Source organism: Macaca nemestrina, chromosome 3, assembly GCF_043159975.1.
Source record: "Macaca nemestrina isolate mMacNem1 chromosome 3, mMacNem.hap1, whole genome shotgun sequence".
NCBI classification, from domain to species: Eukaryota; Metazoa; Chordata; class Mammalia; order Primates; family Cercopithecidae; genus Macaca; species Macaca nemestrina.
Window position 1 is genome coordinate 102,312,480 of NC_092127.1, and position 27,767 is coordinate 102,340,246.

Sequence of the window (27,767 nt, forward strand, 5' to 3'; positions counted from 1 at the left end):
CCCGGTCACTCCACTTGACAACAAGTTTGTTTGTCTCATCTCAAAAACATATTCAGTGGTGAGTAAGAACAGAAGTGGAAAGCCTTACTTACCGCAGTTTATTATGTGTTTCATGCCCGTGATAATTACTTTTATAATGCCACTTGTGAAAAAATTGATCAGATTAGGATGAATCACCTTGCTGGCCAACAGTTATTGGAATGATTCTCCACGTGTGACTTTGTTGCACTATTACAAAATGTGGCAGGATAGACCTGCCCAGCCATTGTTGCCGGTGTTCATTTGTAATGCTGCCTTAAGGAGATGAGGACATGAGAGCCAATTGTTCCAGCAGCTCAGCCTGCCCTGCCAACAGTTCAGAGGAGGAGCTGCCAGTGGGACTGGAGGTGCATGGAAACTTGGAGCTCTTTTTCACAGTGGTGTCCACTGTGATGATGGGGCTGCTTATGTTCTCTCTGGGATGCTCCGTGGAGATCCGGAAGCTGTGGTCGCACATCAGGAGACCCTGGGGCATTGCTGTGGGACTGCTCTGCCAGTTTGGGCTCATGCCTTTCACAGCTTATCTCCTGGCCATCAGCTTTTCTCTGAAGCCAGTCCAAGCTATTGCTGTTCTCATCATGGGCTGCTGCCCGGGGGGCACCATCTCTAACATTTTCACCTTCTGGGTTGATGGAGATATGGATCTCAGGTAAGTAACCCCAGGGAAGCTTAGTAGTCTGCCTCTTATCCTGCCTGGGGGGAATAACTGGCACTCTCTGTTAAAGACTCTTCCAATCTTTTGGTAGAGATTTTACTGGGTAATGTTACAAATATCACAGAGACTTGTTCAGCCATGGGTGGGCTTTACTTTCAGTGCTCAAAATTTACTTTGCTGGTCATCATTTGATTTATTGGCTGTTCTGAGCAGTGGGATATGTTTCCTATGTGATAGTGGAGGCCGGTCTCCACCTCACCCAGTGGCCCTTCCTAAGCTTGAGCTCTTTAGCAACTGGCCTCTTTAGCAACTCCCAGGACTTAAGCCAAGAATCCCAAGAAGCTAATGATTGTGGTTTGGTAGCAGCCATCGTGGCTGTGGTGGCATAGTCAGAATGAGACTCCCGTAGCTCCAGTCAGTGATGCCTGAGCACCTACTTTAGGAAAGAAGCACTTTAGAGGACTGGATAAAGGAGCTTTAGGGGCACCTGGTGGCCGTATCCAGCTTTAAGTGCTGGGATGGCCTGTTGATTTGACTTCAGGAGCAACGCAAAGGCTCTCAGGACTAAAACAGTTCTTTCTTGTTGCCTTGCAGATGGTTAATATCATCACTAGATTCACATTCTTTCCCTTTAAGCCAGTGACCTTATTCCCAATTATGGTGTAGATAAATACCTCTGGGAGACATTAAGCCTTGTCCTTTATTTACACTTTAATGAGGATGAATTAGTCACACGCTTTTCTGGATTACATGTTTTGATGGGGGAAAAAAAGAGCATTTGAGGAAGGAGTAGAGGAATCAGCACTGGAAAAAGAACTAGAAACAATGGTCTCTGGAGACTCTTTGCTTACTTGTGAACATACCGTTTCACCTCCTGCCCTGGGGAAGAACTGCTTATAAATTTAAGTCTTTGTTTCATGTGTATGCCATTTAGTTGAGATTTACTCTACCGTGAATGGATGAATAAGAGGTAATGACTGAGCTGGGAGCTGACATCAGTGAGAGTCAGCTGCAGGTATGGGTTTCCAGTTTCCTGCATGTGCTGAATGTTTAGCGTATGGTACATATTTCACCTATAAATTTTAATGGGCTCATACCATGCAGAATAGGAACTAACTTTCACATGGCAGTGTTATTGGTTACCCACTTATGAGAGATTTGAAAAAAAAAAAAAACTTGATGAATTTTGTGTTTTACCTTGATGGTAAAAGCCATTAATATTCATTGCTAATTCAAATTCAATAAAGTTGACTGTTTAACTGGGAAATGATAGATATTCTTTGCATGAAGTTCATAAATCAGAGATAAATTCCAGGACCTAAAAGTTTTTGGAAGGAAATAGGAAACTAATATGTATTAAGTACTCTATAGGCATGGGATAGATGCTTTCATGCTTATTTTCTTCTTGGGGCTCATAATAACCTTGTAAATGGCCTTTTATTATTCTGAATTTTACAGCTGAGAAAATTGTGATTCCGGTTAGTTAAGTAGCTTGCCAAATGCTACAAACCAGTATGGCAGAACTCAGATTTGAATTCACATCTGTTTTACATCAGTCTGCAGTTTAGGTACATTTCCCCCATGACATTTAGCAACACAACTAGATCTTCTGTTTTGAGTAGCAGCATAAATCTTCTCAAACACTTGTGTTCTGGGAAAGAGAACATTTATTACCTTAATCTCTTATTAGTCAATGTTGTCATAAAAACACCAATGTATAGGAAATCTATGAAAGATAACGCTAATTTTACTTTCTTTTGCCAACTCTATCTTTAATTCACCTTTAACTTTGTTCAAATTATTTAACCTATCTAAGCCTTATCTCATCATTGGCAAAGTGGGGTTAAATTTACCTGTTTCTCACAAGACTGTATATATATGTACACACACTCACACACACACATATAGATAATAGTTTGGGGTGGTGTTTCGCTCTTGTTGCCCAGGCTGGAGTGCAATGGTGCGATCTTGGCTCACTGCAACCTCCACCTCCTGGGTTCAAGCGATTCTCCTGCCTCAGCCTCCTGAGTAGCTGGGAATACAGGTACCCGCCACCACGCCCGGCTACTTTTTGTATTTTTAGTAGAGATGGGGTTTCGCCATGTTGGCCAGGCTATTCTCGAACTGCTCACCTCAGGTGATCCTCTCGTCTCGGCCTCCCGAAGTGTTGGGATTACAGGCGTGAGCCACGGCACCTGGCTGACACAAGACTATATTTTATGGAGGAAATATATACTTGCGTGTGTGTGTGTTTGTGTGTGTGTATTCAGGGTGCCAGGCACATAGTAGCTGTGCAATAAATATTATCTATGTTTCCTCTTTTCTTTCTAAATTTTGATTTTGATTCTTGCCAACAAAACTCAAAAAAAAAAAAAAGCAAAAACTAAATATTAGATTTTTGGAAGCTTATAGGTACAAAAGTAATAAAATCAGTTTTCAGTAGAAAGCCAAATAGGAGAAAATCCAGTCCAGTGTGAAACAATATCCAAGTGATTACATTTCTTCATAACTGATTACCAACAAAAATCAGTTTTAAGCAAAACTCCGTGGATCATCATTGGTAGGAGTTTTATCTGCTTTTAATGCTGGATAAAATCCAAGAGCGTTTAGCACAACATCTTCATTTGACACATGAAGAAGTGGAGACTTAGCTCCCTGCGGATGACCCTGAGCATGTTTCTCATGCCTTCACTCCAGCTTCACGCAGTGCACTTGCACTTCTCCACGTGTTCACCCCACACAGGCATTTCAGAATCCATTGGTTTGAACCGGTTTGTGTGTTCTGCAAATGAGATGATTGATGACACCCATCCTCTTGCAGTTGCCTGGGCTTGTCATCTTAGCCTTGCCCTGTGACTACCCTCATTCTCACCATGGCCACTCAATCCACTGCCAAGCCCTGTAGCCCCTCCTCTTACTGTGTTGCTCACAGTTCTTGCTTCCTGTCGGTCTCCACTAAAACTTCCTCAGGTCAGGCCCTCACAATTTCTTTCTTGACTAATTGTATTTTCACAGCAATGAAAGTGCTGTTCTCTGCACCTTTAATCTCTCCATTATGGCTTTGCAGTAAGTGGATAAGGCAGGCTCTGATACCAGATTGCCTATATTCAAATCCTGACCTTGGGCCTCTTCTCTGTAACTGGAAATCACAACATTACTCGCATGGTACTGTGAGGAGAAAACAAACATGTTATACATACAAAGTCTTCTCAACACCTACTAAATTGGTAGAAACTACTAAGCTGGTCTACTTTATTTCTCCAGGTTCTTTTGTTCCACTAGCCACCTTAAGAACAATGGTTTTTAGTCAACATGGGCTGCTTATAGTTCTCTGAACATATCCCACACTCTTCCAGCTTTCTTTTGCCCATGTTGTTCCCACAGTCTGCAATGCCAGCTGACCTTATTCTGTCTCCTCCAGTCATGATGTTGTCCTTCCTTATGACTATTCTAGAAAGCAGTTGGCTGACATGTATGAAAAGCCTTAAAAATTATCCTGCCTCTGGGCCGAGTTTGGCTGATCATGGCTGGGTTCTTTTACATACTTGGGAGTTGGTTAAATGTAAACTTGTCTCGGGTGGTGATATGGTTTGGCTCTGTGTCCCCACCCCATTCCTATTTGTCGAGGGAGGGGCCTGTAATCCCCGAATGTCAAGGGAGGGAGGTGATCGGATCATGGGGATGGTTTCCCCCATGGTGTTCTCATGATAGTGAGTGATGGTTTTATGAGTGTTTGGAAGTTCCTCCTTTGTTCTTCTTCTCTCTCCTGCTGCCTTGTGAAGAAGGTCCTTGCTTCCCCTTCACCTTCTGCCATGTTTGTAAGTTTCCTGAGGCCTCCCCAGCCATGTGGAACTGTGAGTCAATCAAATCCCTTTCCTTTATAAATTACCCTGTCTTGGGTATTTCTTTACAGCAGTGTGAAAATGGACTAATGCAGGTGGCTTCAACCTGGACAACTGGGCTCTCTTACTACATGATCTCTCATTTTCTAGTAGATGAGCCTAGACCTAATCATATGGCAGCAGCAGGGTTCTCAGAAAGGCAAAGCAGAAAAGGTCTTTTGAAGTGTTGGCTTTAAACCAGATCCTCATCCTTCCACCACATTCCATTGGCCAATGCAGATTGCAAGGCCAGTCCAGCTTCATGGATTAGGAAAGTAGATTTTGCCTCTTGATGTGCTGAGCTTCCAAGTCACATTACAGCAGACTCAGATAAGGGAGGGGTGAAGAATAGGTGGTATTTTTTCCCCAATATATCCTGCTAGAGATGGACAGAATTCCTACCTTTGAGGGTAGGACATGAAAATTAAGATCTGGCAGTACAGTGTAGTAGTTAAGTGCTCTGGAAACAGCAAGCAGACCTGTCACTTACTGACTGGATCCTCTCGGCAGATTATGCACATTCTCTATGCTTTACTTTCCTCGTTTCTAAAATGAGAAGCGTTCCTACATCATGAGCTGTTGAGAGGATTGAATGAGTTAATATATCTAAAGTGTTTAGAATCTCACCTGGCATAAAATGTGATATGAACTATTATTATTATACAAGGCAGGCAAAAGAACATCGTGTCCTGGGGTCTGTGTTTTAATCTCTGCTCTAGGAGCTGTATGCCTAACCCTAACCCTATATATAATGACATATTTTAATATATATATGTCATTTTTTATCTACTCATCCATCAATGGACAATTGAATTGTTTTCCACTTTTTGGCAATTGTGAATAATGCTGTTGAGTCTCAGCTTTCATTTCCCTTGAGTGTATGCTTAGGAGTGGATCTGAGGTTAAATATTAAGTGTTTTGTGACTATAGGAAAAGCAAAGCAAAATATGATGTCCAAATATCCCCCTTCCCCTACCCTGGTTTCTCCTGAAACTACTGCCCTGAGATGTTTCTCCTGTCTGTCCCTATAATTTGAATTATGTAACTCTTCCTTATAATCTGTTGGAAAGCATTGCAATAGCTGGGCTACTTGTCTGCCCCACCTACTATGTCTGTAACTCCTGGAAGGCTTGTTCATCTTTGCATGTGCAGTGCCAGCCTGGTAGTGGTAGGCACTCAGTAAACATGAGTGAATGAGTGAATGACAGTTTCTGATTGCCTGTGTGTATTACAAAAACTACCCCTTGAAAGAGGTCCAGGCCAGGCATGGTGGCTCACACCTGTAATCCCAGCATTTTGGGAGGCCGAGGTGGGCAGATCACTTGAGGTCAGGAGCTTGAGGCCAGCCTGGACAACATGGCGAAACCCAATCTCTACTAAAAATACGAAATTAGCCAGGTGTGGTGACGCGTGCCTATAATTCCAGCTACTCAGGAGACTGAGGCAGGAGAAACGCTTGGACCCAGGAGGCAGAGGTTGCTGTGAGCTGAGATCACACTACTGCACTCCAGCCTGGGCAAGTGACAGACTGAGACAAAAAAAAAGAAAGAAAGAAGGAAGGAAGGAAGGAAGGAGGGAAAGAAAGAAAAGAGGTGTCTATTTATTGATGCAACATACGATCAGGACATCTCTCACTTTCTTTTCTTTTTTTTTTTTTTTGACTATTACAAAAGTTTATTTAACAAAAAGTCTAATATGAAAATGTATATGACCTAATTTCCCTATGGAGAGAGGACATGGGTTTCTCTGCTGAACAGCCATTATTTATACTCGTTCCAAGGCTTCTAACATGATGATACTATTTCCTCGTATTACCACCATTCCAATATTGTTCTGTTGCCCACTAGTTGCCATCTCCACACATTCATCTATCACAAGGTTCATAAAGGGATCAAATCCCCGCAATATTCCTTGGACATGTCTGCCACCATTTAATTTCTATGATAACTTCTTGTCCATAAATTTTTTCAACTCGGGAGGGTGAGCTTTGCTCATGGCGTATACTCCGCGGACTCACAGACGCCTTGGAACTCTTTTCTTTTTTTTGTTTTTGTTTTTGAGACAGGGTCTTACTCTGTCATCAGGCTGGAGTGCAGTGGTACAATCATGGCTCACTGAAGTCTTGGCCTTCTGGGGTCAAGTGATCCTCTCACCTCAGCCTCCTGAGCAGCGCAGCTGGGACCACAGGCAGGCACCATCATGCCCAGTTAATTTTTTATTTTTTATTATAGAGACGAGGTCTCACTATGTTGCCCAGGCCGGTCTTGAACTCCTGGGCTCAAGTGATCCTCCCACCTAGGGCTTCCGAAGTGCTGGGATTACAAGTGTGGGCCACTATGCCTGGCCTCCCACTATCTTTATTTGAGAACTTTTGATATATACAAGAGGCCCATTCTTCCCTACGGATGTATTTATGTCCTCAGCTGCAGATAAAGGATTCCAACCACTGGTGGTGGTGGAGCCTGTGGAGCTCAGTGGCCAACTTTGACCTTTGAACTTTAAAGAAGTTATTGGTCCTTCAGTAGAGAACCTGGAAATAGAACTTCAAATTGTTCAGCTCTATCTGACATGTCTTGGTGGAAAACTGAAGGTCCTCTGCATTTAAGGCTTTGGAGACAGAACTGAGACTGAATCCATGAGACTTCATGCAACCTCCCATGTCTCTATGTACTTTAGTTTCCTTATCTATACAATGAAAATAATACCCACACATAGAGTTATAGTGTAAATGAAAAGAGAAAATATATAGAAAAGCATGAGGTGTAACACCCAGCACATAGTGCTCAATAAATACTCATTATTATTGGAAGGCAGCAAACAAGGATAACATTTGTACCGAGGGATGGAAAATCGGGCCTTGAGCTCTATTCTAGGGTCAAATCTGCTGGTATGATCTTATAGCTCACTCCACATCCATCTGGTTAGCTGGAGAATTTTTTATTTATTTCAGTCGGGAAGCAAGTGTGTACTTTTTGTTTTTTTTTTTGCGATGGAGTCTCGCTTTGACACCCAGGCTGGAGTGCAGTGGCGAGATCTCATCTCACTGCAAACTCCGCCTCCCAGGTTCACGCTATTCTCCTGCCTCAGCCTCCCGAGTAGCTGGGACTACAGGCGCCCGCCAATATGCCAGGCTAATTTTTTGTATTTTTTTTTTTAGTAGAGATGGGGTTTCACCGTGTTAGCCAGGATGGTCTCGATCTCCTGACCTCTTGATCCGCCTGCCTCGGCCTCCCAGAGTGTTGGGTTTACAGGTGTCAGCCACCGTGCCTGGCCACAAGTGTATACTTTCATAGTTTCATAGTTTGAGAGTCAGAGTTCCTGATTTTCTGGGATTTTTGAAATTAAAACAATGTATAAATAACTTAATCTCCAATTGCAAAATGTTAGTGACACTGCATTTTAATGTAATGTGTATATATGTAATTTCCCTGCTTTAAGGGAGGGTTCAAGACTTACCTGTTTGTCTAGACTTGCTGAATCTGTCTCATTATTTTCTGTAATAGTTTGGAGATGATGATGCTATTCTTCTTAATGCAAGTGGAATCTTGTTATACTGAAGTTACATTTTGCCAAAAATTTTCCTATACATGAAAAGTCAAGAGATCTACTTAGCCACATCCTCTGTTTATGCTACATTGGAATTTCATGGCTAAAAATACAAGGCGTGACTTTCCACTGTGCTCACAGGCCTTCACTGTGTACTTTTCCAGCCTTGCTGGTTTTGTAACAGTTGGCAGAGCACCAGGATCACCTCTTGCCATCCTTGACCAATATCATGATCACCATGGGCTTGAAAATTGAATAAAGATGGAAGCAATCACGTAGGTAATCAAGGATATAGAATCAGTCTGATATAGGCCGGGCGCGGTGGCTCAAGCCTGTAATCCCAGCACTTTGGGAGGCCGAGACGGGTGGATCACGAGGTCAGGAGATCGAGACCATCCTGGATAACACGGTGAAACCCCGTCTCTACTAAGAAATACAAAAAACTAGCCGGGCGAGGTGGCGGGCGCCTGTAGTCCCAGCTACTCGGGAGGCTGAGGCCGGAGAATGGCGTGAACCCGGGAGGCAGAGCTTGCAGTGAGCTGAGATCCGGCCACTGCACTCCAGCCTGGGCTACAGAGCGAGACTCCGTCTCAAAAAAAAAAAAAAAAAAAAGAATCAGTCTGATATAAATCTCACTTTGCTTCCCATAATCATGAATCTTACCTTTCTGCTGTTTGAGCCAAAGACATTCAGTAGAGAAATGTTGTGCTGATTCTCCAGAAGTTCAAGAGAAAAGTGATGTAATATGGAATTCCATTCAGGACTTGGTAATATGGACAGTCAAGGAATGTAGCACTATCGTAGACTAAGAATTGGGAAAAAACTTTCCAAACATCCTCTTCGTGGATACAGAGGTCTGAGAGCTGTGGCAAACTGCTGTTTTTCTTTTAAATTGCTCACCAATCAGGAAGAAGTCTTTGCTTAAAGTAAGCATTCTTAATAGGATAAAGTAATTTCGGGTTTCATATGGAATAAAATATATGCAAGAACTGCTAAGAGAAGTTTGAAAAGGAAAATTTATGTGGAGGTATTTGCCCTATCATATATGAAAACACTCGAATTAGTCTAGTATTTGTTCAGGGAAAAGTAAAGTTATTTATCGATGAGCTAGAATAGAATTTCCAGAAAATAATTTGTATACACTTGGCCATTTAATATATGATGAAGGTGACACTTCAGTATAGTGGAAAATGGTTTATTTTAGTAAATTATATTGACACACTTGCATCTCAATATATTAATAGAAAAAATAGATTAGTCTTATACCTGTTACCATGTAAAATACAAATTTTAAGTGAATTGAAAATACAAGTATAAAAGTAAAAAGTAGAAGGCAATATTTGAATGCCCCCAGATCAGGGTATAGGTCTTTAAGATAAGAAACTCAGAAGCCTTTAAAAAAACAGCTTTGACTATATAAATGTTAATTATAGTAAGTCATAAGCAAAGTCAAAGATATATACCATGCTTGGGAAAAATACTTGTATTGTTCATGATAATATGAGCCCTAATTTTAAAAGAACTCCTACAAGTTGAGAAGAAGTCTGATGAGCAAGATTGTTTAGAGGACACAGAAGAAGCCACTTGACATGAAAGAAAGCACAACCTGATAGAATCCAGAGTGGAGGCCAGGCGTGGTGGCTCACGCCTGTAATCCCAGCACTTTGGGAGACTGAGGTGGGTGGATCACCTGAGGTCTGGAGTTCGAGACCAGCCTGGCCAACATGGTAAAACCCTGTCTTTACTAAAAATTTAAAAAAAAAAAAAATTAGTCAGGTGTGGTGGTGGGTGCCTGTAATCCCACCTACTCAGGAGGCTGGGGCAGAGAGAATCGCTTGAACCTGGGAGATGGAGGTTGCAGTGAGCCAAGATCACGCCACTGCACTCCAGCCTGAGTGACAGAGTGAGACTCCATCTCAAAAAAAAAAAAAAAAAAAAAAAAGAGTGTAACAAGAGTGAGATCAATTTTTCAACGCTGGCATGACAATTAGAAGGGACTGATCACATCCAGAGTAGGCAAGATTGTGAAATTTAGCAATCTTTTTGGAAAGTAATCTGGAAGTATGTGTTAAAACAAAAAACACAGACTTTTACATAGCAATTCTGCCTTGGGGAATTCACAGAAAGAAAAGAATTATTTCAAGTGAAATATATATGAGTGTTTATTATAACATTATTTATAATGGCAAAAAACTAAAAGCAACTGACCTACTGTTAATGAAGTGATTGAAGGAATTATGGCATATTTAGATTATGGCATACTTCGCAGTCTTTAAAAGAATAAGTTTAAAGGTACTGATCTGAGAGGATGTCTGTGTTAGATGAAGTGGGGTCAAAAGCAACCAAGCTGCCGAGTAAGGTATTATAAGGCTCCTTTTTTTGTTTTTAGAGACAGGGCCTCCTTCTGTCCCCAAGGCTGGAGTGTTGTGGTGTGATCATAGCTCACTGCAACCTCAAACTCCTGAGCTCAAGTCATCCTCCTGTCTCAACCTCCCAAGTAGCTGGGACTACAGGTGTGTACCACCACATTCAGCTAATTTTTGTACTTTGTTGTTGTTGTTGTTTTTATAGAGACCAGGGTTTCTCTATGTTGCTCAGGCTGCTCTTAAACTCCTGGTCTCAAGCAATCCTACCAATTCAGCCTCCCAAACTGCTGGAATTACAGGCGTGAGGCACTGCACCTGGTCTGGTGCCTTTAAAAAGAAAAATAATGAAAGAAAAAAAGTCCTATTGATTTAACAAACAATCATGAAATAAATGGACTGCTTAAAAGAGAAATAAAAGAGCAGAAGGATGTATACACATAATTGTAAGTTATCTAAGTCTGGATTTCTGAAAGGAGCACCAATCAGCTAAATATTTGCTTCTTAAAAGTTTACTTGCTTTTGTCCTGGAAGAGTGTGTGTGTGTGTGTGTGTGTGTGTGTGTGTATATGTATATATATATATATTTTTTTTTTTTTAAGACGGAGTCTCACTCTGTCGCCGCCCAGGCTGGAGTTCAGTGGCATGATCTCGGCTCACTGCAACCTCCATCTCCCAGGCTCAAGCAATTCTCCTGCCTCAGCCTCCCGAGTAGCTGGAATTACAAGCGTGTGCTGCCACGCCCGGCTAATTTTTGTATTTTTAGTAGAGACGGGGTTTCACCATGTTGGCCAAGCTGGTCTCGAACTTCTGATCTCAGGTAATCCGCACGCCTTGGCGTCCCAAAGTGCTGGGATTACAGGCGTGAGCCACCATGCCCTGCCGGAAAGAGACTTTCTATTTTATAGAAAGTCTCTTTTTCTGTATTGCTATGGACTGTTTACCATATGAACTAAGTATAAAGGAGTCATTTCAGTAAGATTTTTACCAATGTTCACCTGCAGATACATGACATATGAGGGGGACAGAGAGAATATTTCCGTAGCACCAGTGTGTTGACACTGGGTCATTCTTCGATTCATACATTTATTCAGTAAGTATTTAACGAGCTCGTCCAATGTGCTGCAGCATGAGACTATGCCAGCTCCTAGAGATGGAGAGGAAAATAGGACCTGGCTCTTGTGCTGCTCACTCTGGCACAGATGGACAGGTACATAAGCACTTGTGTAGGGTACAGTGTGTGTATAATTCATGAGCCAATGTCAATAAAACTGTGTCCGGAGGGCCGTGGATTCAGAATCCTAGAAGGAGGATCGCTAATTTTCCTAGATATTGCCAGACACCCTCCGTGGTGTACCACTTTTACCAGCAATGAGTGAGAGCGCAGAGGGAATCTTTTTAGTATCATTGAAGTAAAATAGATGCTGCTTTGTCAAGAGTATAAACATTCTCCTGGCAGAAAATGTTGAAGTAGTCATAGACGTATTGTTTTATAGGCAGGGTAATTGGATGGAAGCAATGGTGATATAGATTAGGAGGAAGAGTGATGGATGACTTGTAGACCCAATAAAGTGCTGAAGGACCCTCGCTGTCTCTGCAGAAGACCTTGACATATGAAGGGCCTCCTCCTTCTCCTTTGTAGAGCAGGAGGGCAGTCTGCTTCTCAGTCTGTCAGTCATTTGTGTCTTGTACACAGAATGAGCACAGTGTCTATAAGTAGTACGTACGTGCTTAAACAGATTGTGTAATTTTTTCCAGCAAATTGAAAGATAAAATATCTGACTGGTCTGATGGGTATCTTCTTTCCATTTATTTTCTTTCCCCTAATTTTACTAATGCATTCTTTCACTGGTTCTATCACTCAGGTAAGTACAAAATATAGCCTTAGCTTGGGGATTGGGAGTGAGATTGAGATGGAAAGAGTAGATTTGGGATGGAAGGCACCAAAAAGTGAGGTAAGGTTGAATGGTACTGAATCTAGTTCTTCAGTTCTCATCCTCTCTGATTTTTACCTTCATTTGGGAGCTCTCTTTTGTTAGCTGTCATGAAATATAACCTCCCAGCTCTCCACTGACTTCTTTTTTAAATTTTATTTTTAATTGACAAGTTAAATTATATATATTTATGGTGTACAACATGATGTTTTGCTTACTTGCTTCTCAAATCTGTTTTCCTTCCTTCCTTCCTTCCTTCCTTCCTTCCTTCCTTCCTTCCTTCCTTCCTTCCTTCCTTCCTTCCTTCCTTCCCTCCCTCCCTCCCTTCTTCCTTCCTTCCTTCCCTCCCTCCCTCCCTCCTTCTCTCTTCTTTCTTTCTTTCTTTCTTTCTTTCTTTCTTTCTTTCTTTCTTTCTTTCTTTCTTTCTTTCTTTCTTTCTTTCTTTCTTTCTTTCTTTCTTTCCTTTCTCTCTTTCTTTCCTTTCTCTACATGCACCATGGGCTCTTCTTCCTCTCCCTGTTTTAGAGCACAGGAGGCTTTAAAATACATAAAATATTAACTATCAGTTAATGTAGTTAAGTGCTTTTCCCTAAATAAAAAATGTAGACTAAAATATATATATGGAAAATACAAAAACAATATATTATGGCCAGGTGTGGTGGCTCACGCACTTTAGGAGGCCGAGGCGGGTAGATCACCTGAGGTCAGGAATTCGAGACAGCCTGGCCAACATAGTGAAACCCTGTCTCTACTAAAAGTACAAAAATTACCCGGGTGTGGTGGCAGGCATCTGTAATCCCAGCTACTCAGGAGGCTGAGGCAGGAGAATCACTTGAACCCAGGAGGCAGAGGTTGCAGTGAGCCGAGATTGCACCACTGCACTCCAGCCTGGGTGACAGAGTGGGACTCCATTTCAAAAAACAAAAAAAAATAACAAATTACAAATGTGTGAAGCAGTAACTTAGTTCATATAATGCAATAACAGTATAGTAATTGTCTTAGTACATTTTGTGCTGCTATACAGGATACCTGAGACTGGGTAATGTATAGAGAAGAGAAATTATTCTCTTACATTCTGGAGGCTGGGAAGTCTAAGATCAATAGCTGGCAACTATTGTCTGGTGAGGGCCTTCTTGCTCCTCACGTGATGGAAGAGAGAAGGGCAAAAAGGAATAAACTTCCTTGGTAGAGTCCTCTTAAAATGGCATTAATTCATTTATGAAGGTGGATTCATCATGATCTAAACACCTCCCAGAAAGCTCCATCTCTCAATACTGTTGCCTTAGGGATTTGACTTCCAGCCTATGAATTTTGAAGGACACATTCAGACCATAGCAGTAATCACGATACACAGTTTTTGAGGACTCCAAACCAAGTACTCTTCCCCCTCCACCATAGACATTAGGTACTTAAAAGTTCTTAAGGTCTGTTGCACTTAAAATGTGTTAGCCTTTTTACTAGAGACAATTAACCTCAATAATAACAGAGATAAACAAACCAGTTTTCCATTAGAAATCATTCTGGATTTGTTGAACAAAGACCACAACTTCCTTCTGATGGTCTCAGTTGTTTTCCTGGTAAAGCTATGTAGCATGGCTGTTGGTTTTGGTTTGGTTCATCCAACTCACAAACCCACATTTCACTTTCCAAGGTGGCCAGAGACAACCCCAATAATGACAGAGATAAACAGACTAATTGTCTTTAGAAATCTTCCCAGGTTTGTTCACCAAAGACTGGATGTCCCACTATCACCTTACTTAACACAACCCCTTAAATTGATGCTAAGTGACTCAGCTTTTTTGTGTATCACACCATCATTTTGAAGTCTAGAAATCTTAATTTGTACTCTAACTCACCACTCTACTTCAATGTCAAATCTCAGTTTCTCCCTCCTCTTCCTTCCTTCCTTCCTTCCTTCCTTCCTTCCTTCCTTCCTTCCTTCCTTCCTTCCTTCTTTCCTTCCTTCTTTCCTTCCTTTCTTTTCTTTTCTTTTTTTCTTTTCTTTCTCTCTCTCTTTCTCTTTCTTTCTCTTTCTTTCTTTCTTTCTTTCTTTCTTTCTTTCTTTCTTTCTTTCTTTCTTTCTTTCTTTCTTTCTTTCTTTCTTTCTCCTTCCTTCCTTCCTTCCTTCCTTCCTTCCTTCCTTCCTTCCTTCCTTCCTTCCTTCCTTCCTTCCTTCCTTCTTCTCTTTCTTTCTTTTCTTTCATCTTTTTTCTTTTTTTTGAGATGGAGTTTCACTCTGTTGCCCAGGCTGGAGTGCAGTGGCATGATCTTGGCTCACTGCAACCTCCGCCTCCTGGGTTCAAGTGATTATCCTGCCTCATCCTCCCAAGTAGCTGGGATTACAGGTGCCTGACACCACCCCCAGCTAATTTTTGTATTGTTCGTACAGACGGAGTTTCACCATGTTGGCCAGGCTGGTCTCAAACTCCTGACCTCAGGTGATCTGCCTGCCTTGGCCTCCCAAAGTGCTGGGATCCCAGGCGTGAACCACCACACTTGGCCCAAACCCAGTTTCTAATCATAGGATCACACGATATCAGAATTGGAACAGAATTCTTAATTCAGTCTAGCATCTCACATCAGTTCCCTTTCTCTGTGGTTCTGTACCCTCCCTTGCCCTAACCAACTTGCTCTGTCTGCAGGTCAGCGACTGTGGGGGCCACTGCTCTGTCCAATGGGGAGCTTATGGCATGTGGTGTTTGGGTGACTTCTTCCTGACAGATATTTATTAACACTTCACACTGGGCAGGCGTTTAGTCAGCTTTGTGGCATTCTAACTTGCTGATATGGTTTGGGTGTTTGTTCTCTCCACATCTCATGTTGAAATGTGATTCCAGTATTGGAGGTGGGGCCTGGTGGGAGGCGACTGGATCATGGGGTGGATCTCTCATGAATGGTTAATGCCATCTCTTTGGTGATAAGTGAGTTCTTGCTTAGTTAGTTCACATGAGATCTGATTGTTTAAAAGTCTGGGACCTCCCCTTTCTCACTCTCTTGCACCCCCTCTGGCCATGTGAGATGCCTGCTCCCGCTTCCCCTTTGCTTTCTGCCGTGATTGTGAACTTCCTGAGGTCCTCACCAGGAGCAGATGCTGGAACCATGCTTGTACTGCCTGCAGATCTTTGACCCTCCTTTATAAATTACTCAGCCTCAGGTATTTCTTTATGGCTATGCAAACAGCCTAATACACTTCCAATCCCCTTGGTACCAAAACTAGATATCACAAGAAAAGAAAACTGTAGATCAATACTTCTTATGAATATACATGCACAAATTTTCAATAAAAAATACTATCACATTGAATCTAGGATTATACACCAAGACCAAATATGATTTATTTCAAAATGCAAAGTTGATTCAATATGCAGAAAAATCAATGTGATGCACTATATTAATAGAATAAGGACATAAAAAGAATGAAGCTCTGATATATGTTAAAACATGGATAAACCTTGTCTTATCCCATTTGTGTTGCCAGAAAGGAATACCTGAGGGTAGGTAATTTCTAAGGAAAACAGGTTTATTTGGCTAGTGGGTCTGCAGGCTGTACATAAGAAGTATAGTGCCAGCATTTGCGTCTGGTGAGGGCCTCATGAAGACCCCACCCATGGTGGAAGGGGAAGAGGAGCAGGCATCACATGGTAAGAGAGGGGAAGGAGGTGTCAGACTCTTTTTAACAACTAGAGCTCATAAGAACTGAGTGAGAACTCAGTGAATCCCATGAGAATGGCACCAACCTGTTCACGAGGGATGTGCCCCTGTGACCCAGACATTTCCTACTTGCCCTCACCTCCAACGTTGGGAATCACATTTCACCATGAGAGTTGGAGAGGACAGTCAAACTGTTATCAAACCTTGAAAATGTTATGCTAAGGGAAAGAAGCTAGACACAGAAAAAAGGCTACATGTATGATTTTGTTCATCTAAGATGTCCAGAACAGGTAATCCTGTAAAGATGGAAAGTAGATTTGTGCTGGTTAAGGGCCAGGGGAAGCAGGGACTGGGGAATGACTGCTAATGGGGATGGGGTTTCTTTCTGAGATGATGAAAGTATCCTGGAAATGGTGCTATTAATGCATAGTGTTGTGACTATACTAAAAACTGCTGAATTGTATAATTTAAAATGATGAATTTTATGGCTTGTGGATTATACTTCAATAAAAAAGAACTAGATAAGAGAAGAATTCTATAGTGCCTATAGCAGAATGTTTAAGGCAAGTAGATGGTAAAATAAATATGAGGTAATTGATGGATAACAAGAACTGCTGGAAATCTCTTTGTAGACCACAAATATAGCCATTGTTTGTTAAATAATAGGAGAGAAATGAGCTCCAAGGAGCTTAGTCCATGTAATCTCTAGGAAATTGTGTCCCAGGAGTTGTTTCTGGTAAAGACTAAATACTTCATGTCCATTGCTCCCTCCTAAGCATTGTATTAATTTTAATTTCAGCATCAGTATGACAACCTGTTCCACCGTGGCCGCCCTGGGAATGATGCCACTCTGCATTTATCTCTACGCCTGGTCCTGGAGTCTTCAGCAGAATCTCACCATTCCTTATCAGAACATAGGTCTGTATGGGCCTGGGAAATGGAGGACTAACAGTAATGGTGATGACACTAATAGTAGCTGCTCTTAATTACATAACTCTTTATGCAGGGACTTTTTTTTTTTTTTTTAGTACCTAATTTAATTCCTTAAAGAACCCTACAGTGTAGATTCTGTCACCAGTTCAATCTCCTAAACCTTTAGGCTTCAAGAGGTTTAGTAACTTGATCAAAATTATGCAGCTGGTGAGTACAGAACTGGAGTTCTAACCTGGGAATATGACTACAAAGTGCAAACTTTCACCCCTACAAGAGTGCATTTTTGAAAAAAAAAAGAAAGCCAGATAATTTACTTTGAAAAAGCAAGGATCAAACCCTTCTATAACTAGACTATAAAGCAACTGGACTCTTTATGCTCCAAGGTTTAACTGGATCTAGTGGCTCTAAGTAGACCTTCCTGTGACCACCTTTCACATTGCCTGCGAACCTTGACTTTTTCGTGGAGGTTGAATGTAAATAATTCTTACTGATTATGAAAACTCATCTACATGTCACAGTCACACCCATATCTCTTTCATTGTCTCCTCTTCTGAATACTATTTCTCATTAAAGTCTGCCATTTTCCTAAAGATCTCTGTGGGTTTACCAAGCTTAGAAGAGAAATGTGGTGAAATGATCTGCCTTTTCTAGTATGGTCAGTTTTTGGAGAAGTGATAGGTACTATTTTTTTTTTTTTGAGAAAGAGTTTTGCTCTGTCACTCAGGCTGGAGTGCAGTGGTGTGATCTCGGCTCACTGCAACTTCTGCCTTCTCCTGCCTCAGCCTCCCGAGTAGCTGGGACTACAGGTTCACACCACCACACCCGGCTAATTTTTTTTGTATTTAGTAGGGATTGGGTTTCACCGTGTTGCCCAGGCTGGTCTCAAACTCTTGAGCTCAGGCAATCCGCCCACCTTGGCCTCCCAAAGTGCTAGGATTACAGGCTTGAGTCACCACGCCTGGCTGACATTATGATTCTTAAGACTGTCAGTGTCAATCTGGTGTATCAGATAAACACCTTGAGGGCTTACAACCCATGGTCCATAGTTCAAAACCATGAATGAAACCACTTCCTCACAACAGCGGGAGCCCACTGAATCTGTAAAACTTGAGGGAAACCTTAATTTAGAAACTATGATTTTATGTGCAACTTTTTTCTGATCAGTAAGTTATTTAATATATTCTGCTTTGATAATATGTTCTGAAAGGCACTCACAAACAAGACACAAAATGTTATGAGGAGCTTATATAACTTTGGAGCCAATATTGTAGGCATTCGTCCAGATTTGGAAAGTGGCATGGGAAAATGTCAGTTTAAAGCTGTTATCTAAATGAAATGGAAGTTGTTGAGAAGTGCTGTGCAGTCAGGGTGACAGGGAAAACACCGATGGATTTTTCTTCTCTTTAGGAATTACCCTTGTGTGCCTGACTATCCCCGTGGCCTTCGGTGTCTGTGTGAATTACAGATGGCCAAGACAATCCAAAATCATTCTCAAGGTGAGCAGCTCCCTGGCCACTGTTGGCACATCCTCAGACTCAGGGGCCTGAAAGACGGAAGCGAGCAGTGGCTGGGACAAGTGAGCTTGGCGAGTACAGCCTCACACCCAGAAATTCTCCTTACACGTCCTGCGGTTCTGGATCCAGTGATTGTATTTCCTCCACCCTGTAAGCCTTGCTCTGCCACTCCCATAGGCCTGTACCCCGAGGCTTATGACGCCCTGGAAAACAAGCAACTATTGATTTAGTGTCAGAAAAGCTAAAGCTGTGTGTGGACAGAAGAGCCCAGGCCCATGCATGCACGAGGCTTCACACAGGTGCTCTTGAGGCAGAAGCTGTTTAAGTGAGCATGGAAGGGCGCCCACTAGGAATATGGCTGGTTTATTGGAAGAGTAGGAGGAAGGGCTGTCTTGCAGAAGCATTCCTGGGGGCACTGCCAAAGCTGTCGTTTGTACACATGAGCAGGGGCTGCTGACTACATGAATAAGACTGTTTAAATGAAATCATCCAGAGAGCACTGAGGAGTCTAGCTATGGAATGATGGTGACTAGAACTTTCTACCTCCTCTTGTCTTTGCAGTCTTGCCCTTTGTCTGCTGGAGAAACAAGCAAATGTCTTTGTTAAACGGTTTTTAAAAATAATTCAAGAGGCCAGGTGCAGCAGCTTACGTCTGTAATCCCAGAACTTTGGGAGGCTGAGGTGGGAGGATTGCTTGAGGCCAGGAGGCTGAGGCTTCAGTGAGCCATGATCGTGCCATTGCACTCGAGCCTGGATCACAGAGTGAGACCCCATCTCTAATAACAAAACAAAACAAAAAAACAAAACGTGAAGAGGAGGCATTCTTAACAATGATGTGAGTCTCCTAGGGGTGCTTTCCATTTTTTTTCTGATTATGTATCACTTTAGCAGATAGGAGGTTATAATATGTGTGGCTTTCGTGAAAATTTAAAAAATGTTTTGGTTATATTTTACATTTATAAAGAAAGAAACATTTGGGGTTACTTGGAGTTTCAGGTAGTAAATCTCAGTTAGTTTTGTTTTGTGGTTTATCGTTTGGCTCTACCTCACAAAACATTGCCACTCCATATGCCTGTGCCAATGGACCCTGTTTTTCCAGTTAGGCACAAGGCCAAACAACTCCCACCATTCCTTCAGTGCGATGGAGAAGGAGAGGAGAGGGCTTGCCAAGCAGACAAATCAGCTGGGCACAGAGAGCTGGAAGATGGCCTAGTATAGTACATTTGTAATGCACGTGGATGACTTTAACATCAATGGTGCACACTTGATTTTCACTCTCTTTTTTTAGCTGAACTCATGGAATACAGTCCCATCTTTTCCACATTTATTTTTAAAAATTAATTAAGTTTTTGAGACAGGGTCTCGCTCTGTCACTCAGGCTGGAGTGCAATGACACAATCATAGCTCACTGCAACCTTGATCTCCTAGGCTCATATGATGCTCCCATCTCAAGCTCTGAGGTAGCTAGCACTACAGGCATGCACCATCCTGCCCTACTAATAAAAATAATTTTTTTTTAGTGATGGGGTCTTGCTCTGTTGCTCAGCTGGTTTGCAACTCCTGGCCTCAAGGAATCCTCCTGCCTTGGCCTCCCAGTGTTGGGATCACAGGCATGAGCCACTGTGCCTGGCCCCTTTTCCACATTTATTATTGTTATTTCAGTAGGAGAAAATTTCCAGTGTGGTAGTTATGATTTTGTTTCAAAACAAGAGGAGGGAAATGATCATGGAAACTTCTTGCTTTTCTTTCTTTCTTTTTTTTTTTTTTTGAGACAGTCTCGGTCTGTCACCCAGGCTGGAGTGCAGTGGCTGGATCTCAGCTCACTGCAAGCTCTGCCTCCCGGGTTTACGCCATTCTTCTGCCTCAGCCTCCCGAGTAGCTGGGACTACAAGCGCCCGCCATCTCGCTCAGCTAGTTTTTTCTATTTTTTAGTAGAGATGGGGTTTCACCGTATTAGCCAGGATGGTCTCGATCTCTTGACCTCGTGATCTGCCTGTCTTGGCCTCCCAACGTGCTGGGATTACAGGCTTGAGCCACTGTGCCCGGCCACTTCTTGCTTTTCAAATACTCTATCTTTGATTATTTTTCTTAAAAGGGCATTTAACAACAACAACAGCAAAAATCATGATTTTGGAGTTTCCAGCTCCGTTATCAATCCATCAGTGTCAGTGGAGAAACCAGATACAATTTTTTTACATGTCAGTTTTATTTGCTGTAAAGAGCAGATCGAAAACTCTTTTCTTTTGGGTATTTCATAGGATTTATGGCAAAACATTTAATAATATGCATAAATATTCTACAGCACCTTAGTAAAAAAAAAACTAGGCTAATGTTATCATTATTTTCGTATATCTTCATTCTCTGTTCTTAGTTCTATTTTAATTTCAAATCGGACACATTTTCTGAACAAACTTAAGTGTTCCTCATTTGCTCTTGGTGGATTTTAAACTTTGAAATCTTTGGTAGAGAGAGGAAGAGGGGATGTTACATTCAGAGGCTTTCTTTCATTTTTCTTTCTTTTCTTTTCTTTTCTTTTTTAAACGGAGTCTGGCTCTGTCACCCAGGCTGGAGTGCAGTGGCTCAATCTTGGCTCACTGCAACCTCCACCTCCCGGGTTCAAGTAAGTCTCCCGCCTCAGCCTCCTGAATAGCTGGGATTACAGGCATGTGCCACCATACCTGGGTGATTTTTGTATTTTTTTTAAGCAGAGATAGAATTTTGCCATGTTGGCCGGGATGTCTTAAACTTCTGACCTCAGATGATCTGCCCACCTCGGCCTCCCGAAGTTCTGAGATTACATACATGAACCACCTTCCCTGGCCAAGAGGCTTTCTTATGTCTTAGCATCTTTTTCTTAGGCAGGGGTCTAGTCTGTCTCTGTATTTAAACAGTAAAAATGACCCCCAGAACACATTTATGGTATATTGGGTATATGGTTTGTTGTCTTCTCTAGTTTCCTACGACCACCCTCCTTCACATCCTGAATCATTTCAAATCAAGTTTGACACTGTAACTAGGTACACAGTTTACTGTCTACATGATATGAACAGGAGCTTGCCAAGATCCTGATTTTCCCAAAATACCCTAGGCCATCCTTCCTTCCTATTTTATCTAAAACTCAAATTTGTTTTTGTTATTGTTGGCGTTTTGTTTCTGTTCTTGTTAAACAACAAAAGTAAGAAACAGTATCCATTTGGGAGAGGATAGAGGACTCCATCAGTATTTCTCATGTGATCATGAGTATTAGCTCAGATTGTCCAATGAAGAATGGGTAGATTTTATTTGGAGGGGAGAAGGACAGGGACCAAAGCAGCAGGCAGCTGCTGGTGGTTGAAGGGGCGGTGGGAGGGGAGGCAGATGGTCAGGCAGGGCAGACTGGAGGTCACAAGCAGAGGGTCACAGAGGTGTGTGCAGGGGTGTTGGAAGCTCATTGTCAGATCCCATTCATTTTGCACTTTTGTTCTACTCACAATAAAACTCTGCTCCCAATCTTTCTGGCAAAATCTTCTACTTGAAGGGAAAAGTAGATGTGCTAAAACAAGACTTAGATTTGTGTCAAATTCCACCCATTTCTAGCATAGGCAAGTTACTTGACCAGTTTGGAACTCAGATTTCTCCTCTACAAAGTGAAATTGGATTCAGTCATCTCTAAGTCCCTACTGTGTTCTAAAATTTCTAGATCCCAAGCATTTTACAACCTCGATGGACTTTGTATCATAGAGCAAAAAACCCTGAGTTTATATGCACTTATTTTATTGTTTGCTTCAGATTGGGGCCATTGTTGGTGGGGTCCTCCTTCTGGTGGTCGCAGTTGCTGGTGTGGTCCTGGCGAAAGGATCTTGGAATTCAGACATCACCCTTCTGACCATCAGTTTCATCTTTCCTTTGATTGGCCATGTCACGGGTTTTCTGCTGGCACTTTTTACCCACCAGTCTTGGCAAAGGTATAGTTGAACTATCCATAAATTTTTTTTGAGGAAGGTAAAGTTAACGCACTGCCACTGGCAGGCTTTGCTGCCTGTGTCAGGAGACATGAAGAGTTTTGACTTACACAGTGGAACGGAGCAGGATAACTTATGGCAATTCATGGAAAATATTGTGGCAATTCTTTATGTAAATTAAAGCAAAGGCCAAATTGATAAGAAGAGATAAATTTAAGTTAAAAAGAATAGAAAATGACATGTATTTAATTCCCACTTTGTAGAAGAAAGCAAAAAGAGTTATATGCATCAAAAAATACTGGAAGAAATATACCATATGGTAACAATGTTTAATTTTGAGTAGGGAGAGTAAGGATAATTTTAGTTCTTTAGTATTTCCTTGGTATATTTTGGAAGCTTTTCAATAAGTATGGACTACTTTTAAAAGCAGAAAGAATTTCTTAAAGAAAAGTAAATTATGCAGTTGAATTCCAAAGGTGAAAGATGGGAATTTTTAATTGGCTTTATGCTACTTCCAGTCCACTTGGGGAACATTTAGGATTGTACTAAGTGATCGGTAAAGCTTTACCCCATCTATCTCATTTACTTCTTACTACAAGCTTGAGAAGTAGATCCTATCACTACCCTCATTCTACTGATGAGCAGATCCTTCAGAGAAATTAAGTGACTTGACCAAGTTCACAGAGCTAGAAAATGGTGGAGTTAGGATTTAGACCTGGTTTTTTTTTTTTTTTTTTTTTTTTCCCAAAGTTAACAATTAGGAACACAGTCTGTTGAGTGGTTGAAATGCAATTGGCTCTGGACAGAAAGTACTCCTATGGCAAGATGTAGTCCACAATCTCATGTTTTTTCATACCCGATAGCCTGACAAAGGCCAGGACTGAGATTTGGCTCATGAATGGTGCAGGTGTGGGTTACAGCTTTGTAGCTTAATCATACTGAGTTTTTGACAAAAGTCTGAAAGAAGTGAGGGTGGTTTGAGGCAAGTGTAGCACGCAATAGAGTAAGTAGAAATAAAGTATGAACACAGAGCTTGTCCTGTACCACTGACAGCAATTTCACCCCCTCATCACACACCCTTGTTACTTCCCCATTCCAGTCCAACTTAAACACAGATGCTTGTTTGTTTTCTGAAACACCTCTTTTATCTCCTCACTTCCACGTATAAACCCCTGCAGACTCCCTTTATAAATTGGAGACATGAAACTGCTTAACTCAGCCCTCAATGTCCTGCCCAGGTCTTCCCTCTCTTCCCTCCTTTATCTTTTTCAAATGAGGTTTATTTCATTTTATGCAACCAGAAAACCAATAAAATATAGAAAAGTAGAAAGCAAAAAGAAAAATTATTACCAAACTCTTTCACCAAAGACAACCATTTTAGGTATTTGGTCTTTTTTTAGGTTTTTTTGTTTATTTATTTATTTATTTATTTATTTATTTATTTAGACCTTTGTTGCCCAGGCTGGAGTGCAACCTCTGCCTCCTGGGTTCAAGCGATTCTCATGCCTCAGCCTCCCAAGTAGCTGGGATTACAGAAGCATGTGCCACCACGCCTGGCTAATTTTTGTATTTTTGGTAGAGACAGGATTTCACCATGTTGGCCAGGCTGGTCTCAAACTCCTGACTTCAGGTGATCCACCCACCTTGGTCTCCCAAAGTGCTGAGATTACAGGTGTGAGCCACTGCGCCTGGCCATGTTTATTTGTTTTTAAGTGTTGTTTAGTTTATGTTGTTTCATATGTCTTTATATATATATGTTTTTCTTTTTGTAGAGACAGGGTCTTACTCTGTTGCCCAGGGTGGTCTTGAATTCCTGGCTCAAGTGATCTTCCCACTTCTGCCTCTCAGTGCTGGGATTACAGGCATGAGCCACCATGCCCTGCATCATATCTCTAACTCAACCTTCCCTTCTCATCTCCTCCAATCTTCTCCTCTGTGCAGATTGGCTTACAGTATATGCAATGCCTGCTGAATAGGCCACACTCACACCTGTCCCTGGCACTTTAATTTTTATAATATTTCCCCCTCATCAAAAGCTTCTTCTATTTTTTCCATCCTTTAATCTCACTCCTCTGTGAAGCCTTCTCTCACCCCTTCTGCCATTTTCTGAATTTCTACATCTGCGTGGCCTTTGGCCATACTTTGTCTTGTGTTGCTGCTGAGCCTTTCCTGTGTGTTTATTTTGTCTTTTCACTCAGATGCCTAGAGCAGGGTTTGCAAAGCCCCACTCCCCCGTACCTCTCAGAAGACCACCTGCAGAGTAGGAATTCAGCAAATAACTATGGAATGAGTAAACATTTTCTGTGGCCTGAGGTCATAGCTTCTAATTGTTATGGTGCATATGAGAAAATGTGAGAATAGTTCTTATTGCTAGTGCGTTACTCTTGAAACTTTTTCTCTTTGCTAGGTGCAGGACGATTTCCTTAGAAACTGGAGCTCAGAATATTCAGATGTGCATCACCATGCTCCAGTTATCTTTCACTGCTGAGCACTTGGTCCAGATGTTGAGTTTCCCACTGGCCTATGGACTCTTCCAGCTGATAGATGGATTTCTTATTGTTGCAGGTGGGCGAACTCCCATTGGGTAGGAAATAACTGACAGAAAATTGTTCACCCAACTTATCGACCTTTTTTTTTCAATCCAAACTTGCCTGTGCTGCCCCTGTGATGCATTTTTTTTTTTTTTTTTTTTTTTTTTTTTTTTGGGATGGAGTCTGGCTCTGTCCCCCAGGCTGGAGTGCAGCACGTGGCGCAATCTCTGTTCACTGCAAGCTCCGCCTCCCCGGTTCACGCCATTCTCCTGCCTCAGCCTCCCGAGTAGCTGGGACTACACTGTGATACACTTTTTGAAAGCCTGACATTTCTGGGGACGATAAGGTGCATAGACAGGATAGTTTGGCACAAGTGGGAGTTTCATAGAAAAATATATAAAAAATCTGAAAATGAGCTTATAATTATAAACAAATATACTTCACAAAAGTGAATCCATGGCTGGGCGCGGTGGCTCACGCCTGTAATCCCAGCACTTTGGGAGGCCCAGGCGGGTGGATCACGAGGTTAGGAGATTGAGACCATCCTGGCTAACACCTGGTGAAACCCCGTCTCTACTAAAAATACAAAAAAATTAGCCAGGCGAGGTGGTGGTCACCTGTAGTCCCAGCTACTCGGGAGGCTGAGGCAGGAGAATGGCGTGAACCGGGAGGCGGAACTTGCAGTGAGCCGAGATCGCGCCACTGCACTCCAGCCTGAGCCACAGAGCGAGACTCCCTCTCAAAAAAAAAAAAAAAAAAAAAAAAAAAAGAAAAAAAAAAAGAAAAAAGTGAATCCACTATCAGAACTTAGACTTCGTAACTTGTTATGACAAGATCTCCATGAGCAATCATTGAGCTCCAAAGTGACATCTGCTCTTAAGCGTTGGTTTGTTAGGTCTCATTAAAAGCCTTGAGGTCTCCCAAATGCCAAGTTATTTCAATGTTTCTGTGACTAAGACTTGTGCTGAATGGCTGTGAAATATTTTTCAAATATGAAATATTACACATATACAAATATTGAAATATATATGTGTATGCACATATGAGTGCAGCCAAATATACATTACTTTGGAGTTATTTATTATGTGTGTTCACAGAGGATAAATTTAAAATATATATATAATGCAAGAACAGAAAACCAAATACCTCACTTATAAGTGGGAGCTAAACATTGAGTGCTCATGGACATAAAGATGGCAGCAATAGACACTGGGGACTACTAGAAGAGGAAGGGAGGGGGCAGAGGTTGAAAAACGAACTGTTGGGTACGGTGCTCACTACCTGGGTAATAAGATTATTTGTTTCCCAAACCTCAGCATCACCGCATATACCCAGGAAGCAAACATGCACATAGACCCCCTGAATCTAAAAGTGGAAAAAGAAAAATATATATATTAATATGTTCACATACATATATATATTTTAATCTTGGGCCATGGTACGTTTTCACTGTTGTTAGGGAATTAGGTCTGAGTAAGACTCAATGATTATTGATAGAACTGATTATATACTGATTGCTGATTGTAATTATTATGTACTGATACAGAAATAACAATCAATATAACAATATAAGGAATACCTGGGGCTTAATTTCCCCAATAGATAAGATAAATCATATTAGAGTCAAACTCTTGGTCTCAGACCCATGTTTTCATTCCTTCTCTTGGAGAGACTGAGGGAAGCATCATTTCTAGCTCATTCCCAGCTCCAGCCCAGAGCCCAGGAGTGTCCTACTCCTAGTAAGCACTTGCAGGATTTGCCAGCTGACTGACTAAGTGAATGAGTGAATGAATGAATATATGAGTTTGTGAGCTGTCAGCAACCTGATGAATGAGCCTCAATCACAAATGGTTCACTCCAGACAAAAGAGTCATTCTGATACACCAAATCCTTCTGTTCCATAACTTTCTCTCTTCCCCCTTCTTTTTCCTGGGTGTTTATACATACATGATGCCACCCAGACACCTGAAGGATTGACAAGTGTACAGTGTCACCAAATTAGACTCTTTGTTAAAGTGATTGTTAATACTTGTATGTTTTAACACTTAGCATATCAGACATACAAGAGGAGATTGAAGAACAAACACGGAAAAAAGAACTCAGGTTGTACAGAAGTCTGCCACACGAGGAAATTGACTTCTTCCAAAGAGACCAATGCCTTCTTGGAGGTGAATGAAGAAGGTGCCGTCACTCCTGGGCCACCAGGGCCAATGGATTGCCACAGGGCTCTCGAGCCAGTTGGCCACATCACTTCATGTGAATAGCAGGGACTTGCTGGTTGGACTGGCACCCTTCTTTTTCAGTGGCCAGTAAAGACAGTGTGCAGCTGACACATGAATCTTGTTGGTAGGGCCAGTGTGAATATTTAAGTGTTCAATGTTAGAATATTTATATGTATATTTTCTTTTCTTTTTTTTTTTTTGAGACAGAGTCTCGCTCTGTCACCCTGGCCGGAGTGCAGTGGCGAGATCTCGGCTCACTGCAAGCTCCGCCTCCCGGGTTCCCGCCATTCTCCTGCCTCAGCCTCCTGAGTAGCTGGGACTACAGGCGCCCGCCACCACGCCCGGCTAGTTGGTTTTTTTTTTTGTAATTTTAGTAGAGATGGGGTTTCACTGTGGTCTCGATTTCCTGACCTTGTGATCCGCCCGCCTTGGCCTCCCAAAGTGCTGGGATTACAGGCGTGAGCCACCGCGCCCGGCCAGAATATTTATATTTTCATGTGGATTGTGAATTGTGATAGGATCACTTTTGGAGATTCCCATTTCAGGGAGTTTCTTCT

General features: G+C 41.9%; 3 protein-coding genes across 3 annotated transcripts in view; 2 read left to right on the forward strand and 1 right to left on the reverse strand.

Annotated features, from left to right (window-relative positions):
- The window catches only part of C3H4orf36 (chromosome 3 C4orf36 homolog), a 55,045-nt gene extending 32,744 nt beyond the window's left edge, over positions 1-22,301 (forward strand). The window contains exons 5-6 of the mRNA XM_071093335.1: positions 16,869-16,987; positions 22,285-22,301. The gene's annotated coding sequence lies outside the window, so the exon portion shown is untranslated. The remainder of the gene's footprint in view (positions 1-16,868; positions 16,988-22,284) is intronic.
- LOC105479664 (solute carrier family 10 member 6) lies at positions 96-27,395 on the forward strand. Its single transcript, XM_011737762.3, has 6 exons — positions 96-688; positions 16,869-16,987; positions 18,410-18,498; positions 22,285-22,460; positions 24,865-25,022; positions 27,038-27,395. The coding sequence occupies exons 1-6, from the start codon at positions 312-314 to the stop codon at positions 27,250-27,252; spliced, it is 1,134 nt and encodes a 377-aa protein (XP_011736064.1). The 5' UTR covers positions 96-311; the 3' UTR covers positions 27,253-27,395.
- On the reverse strand, positions 6,229-6,601 carry LOC112426308 (small nuclear ribonucleoprotein G). Its single transcript, XM_024792183.2, is given in 1 exon segment — positions 6,229-6,601. A coding segment is annotated over 1 exon segment (231 nt). The 5' UTR covers positions 6,571-6,601; the 3' UTR covers positions 6,229-6,339.
- Positions 27,396-27,767: the final 372 nt, after the last annotated feature.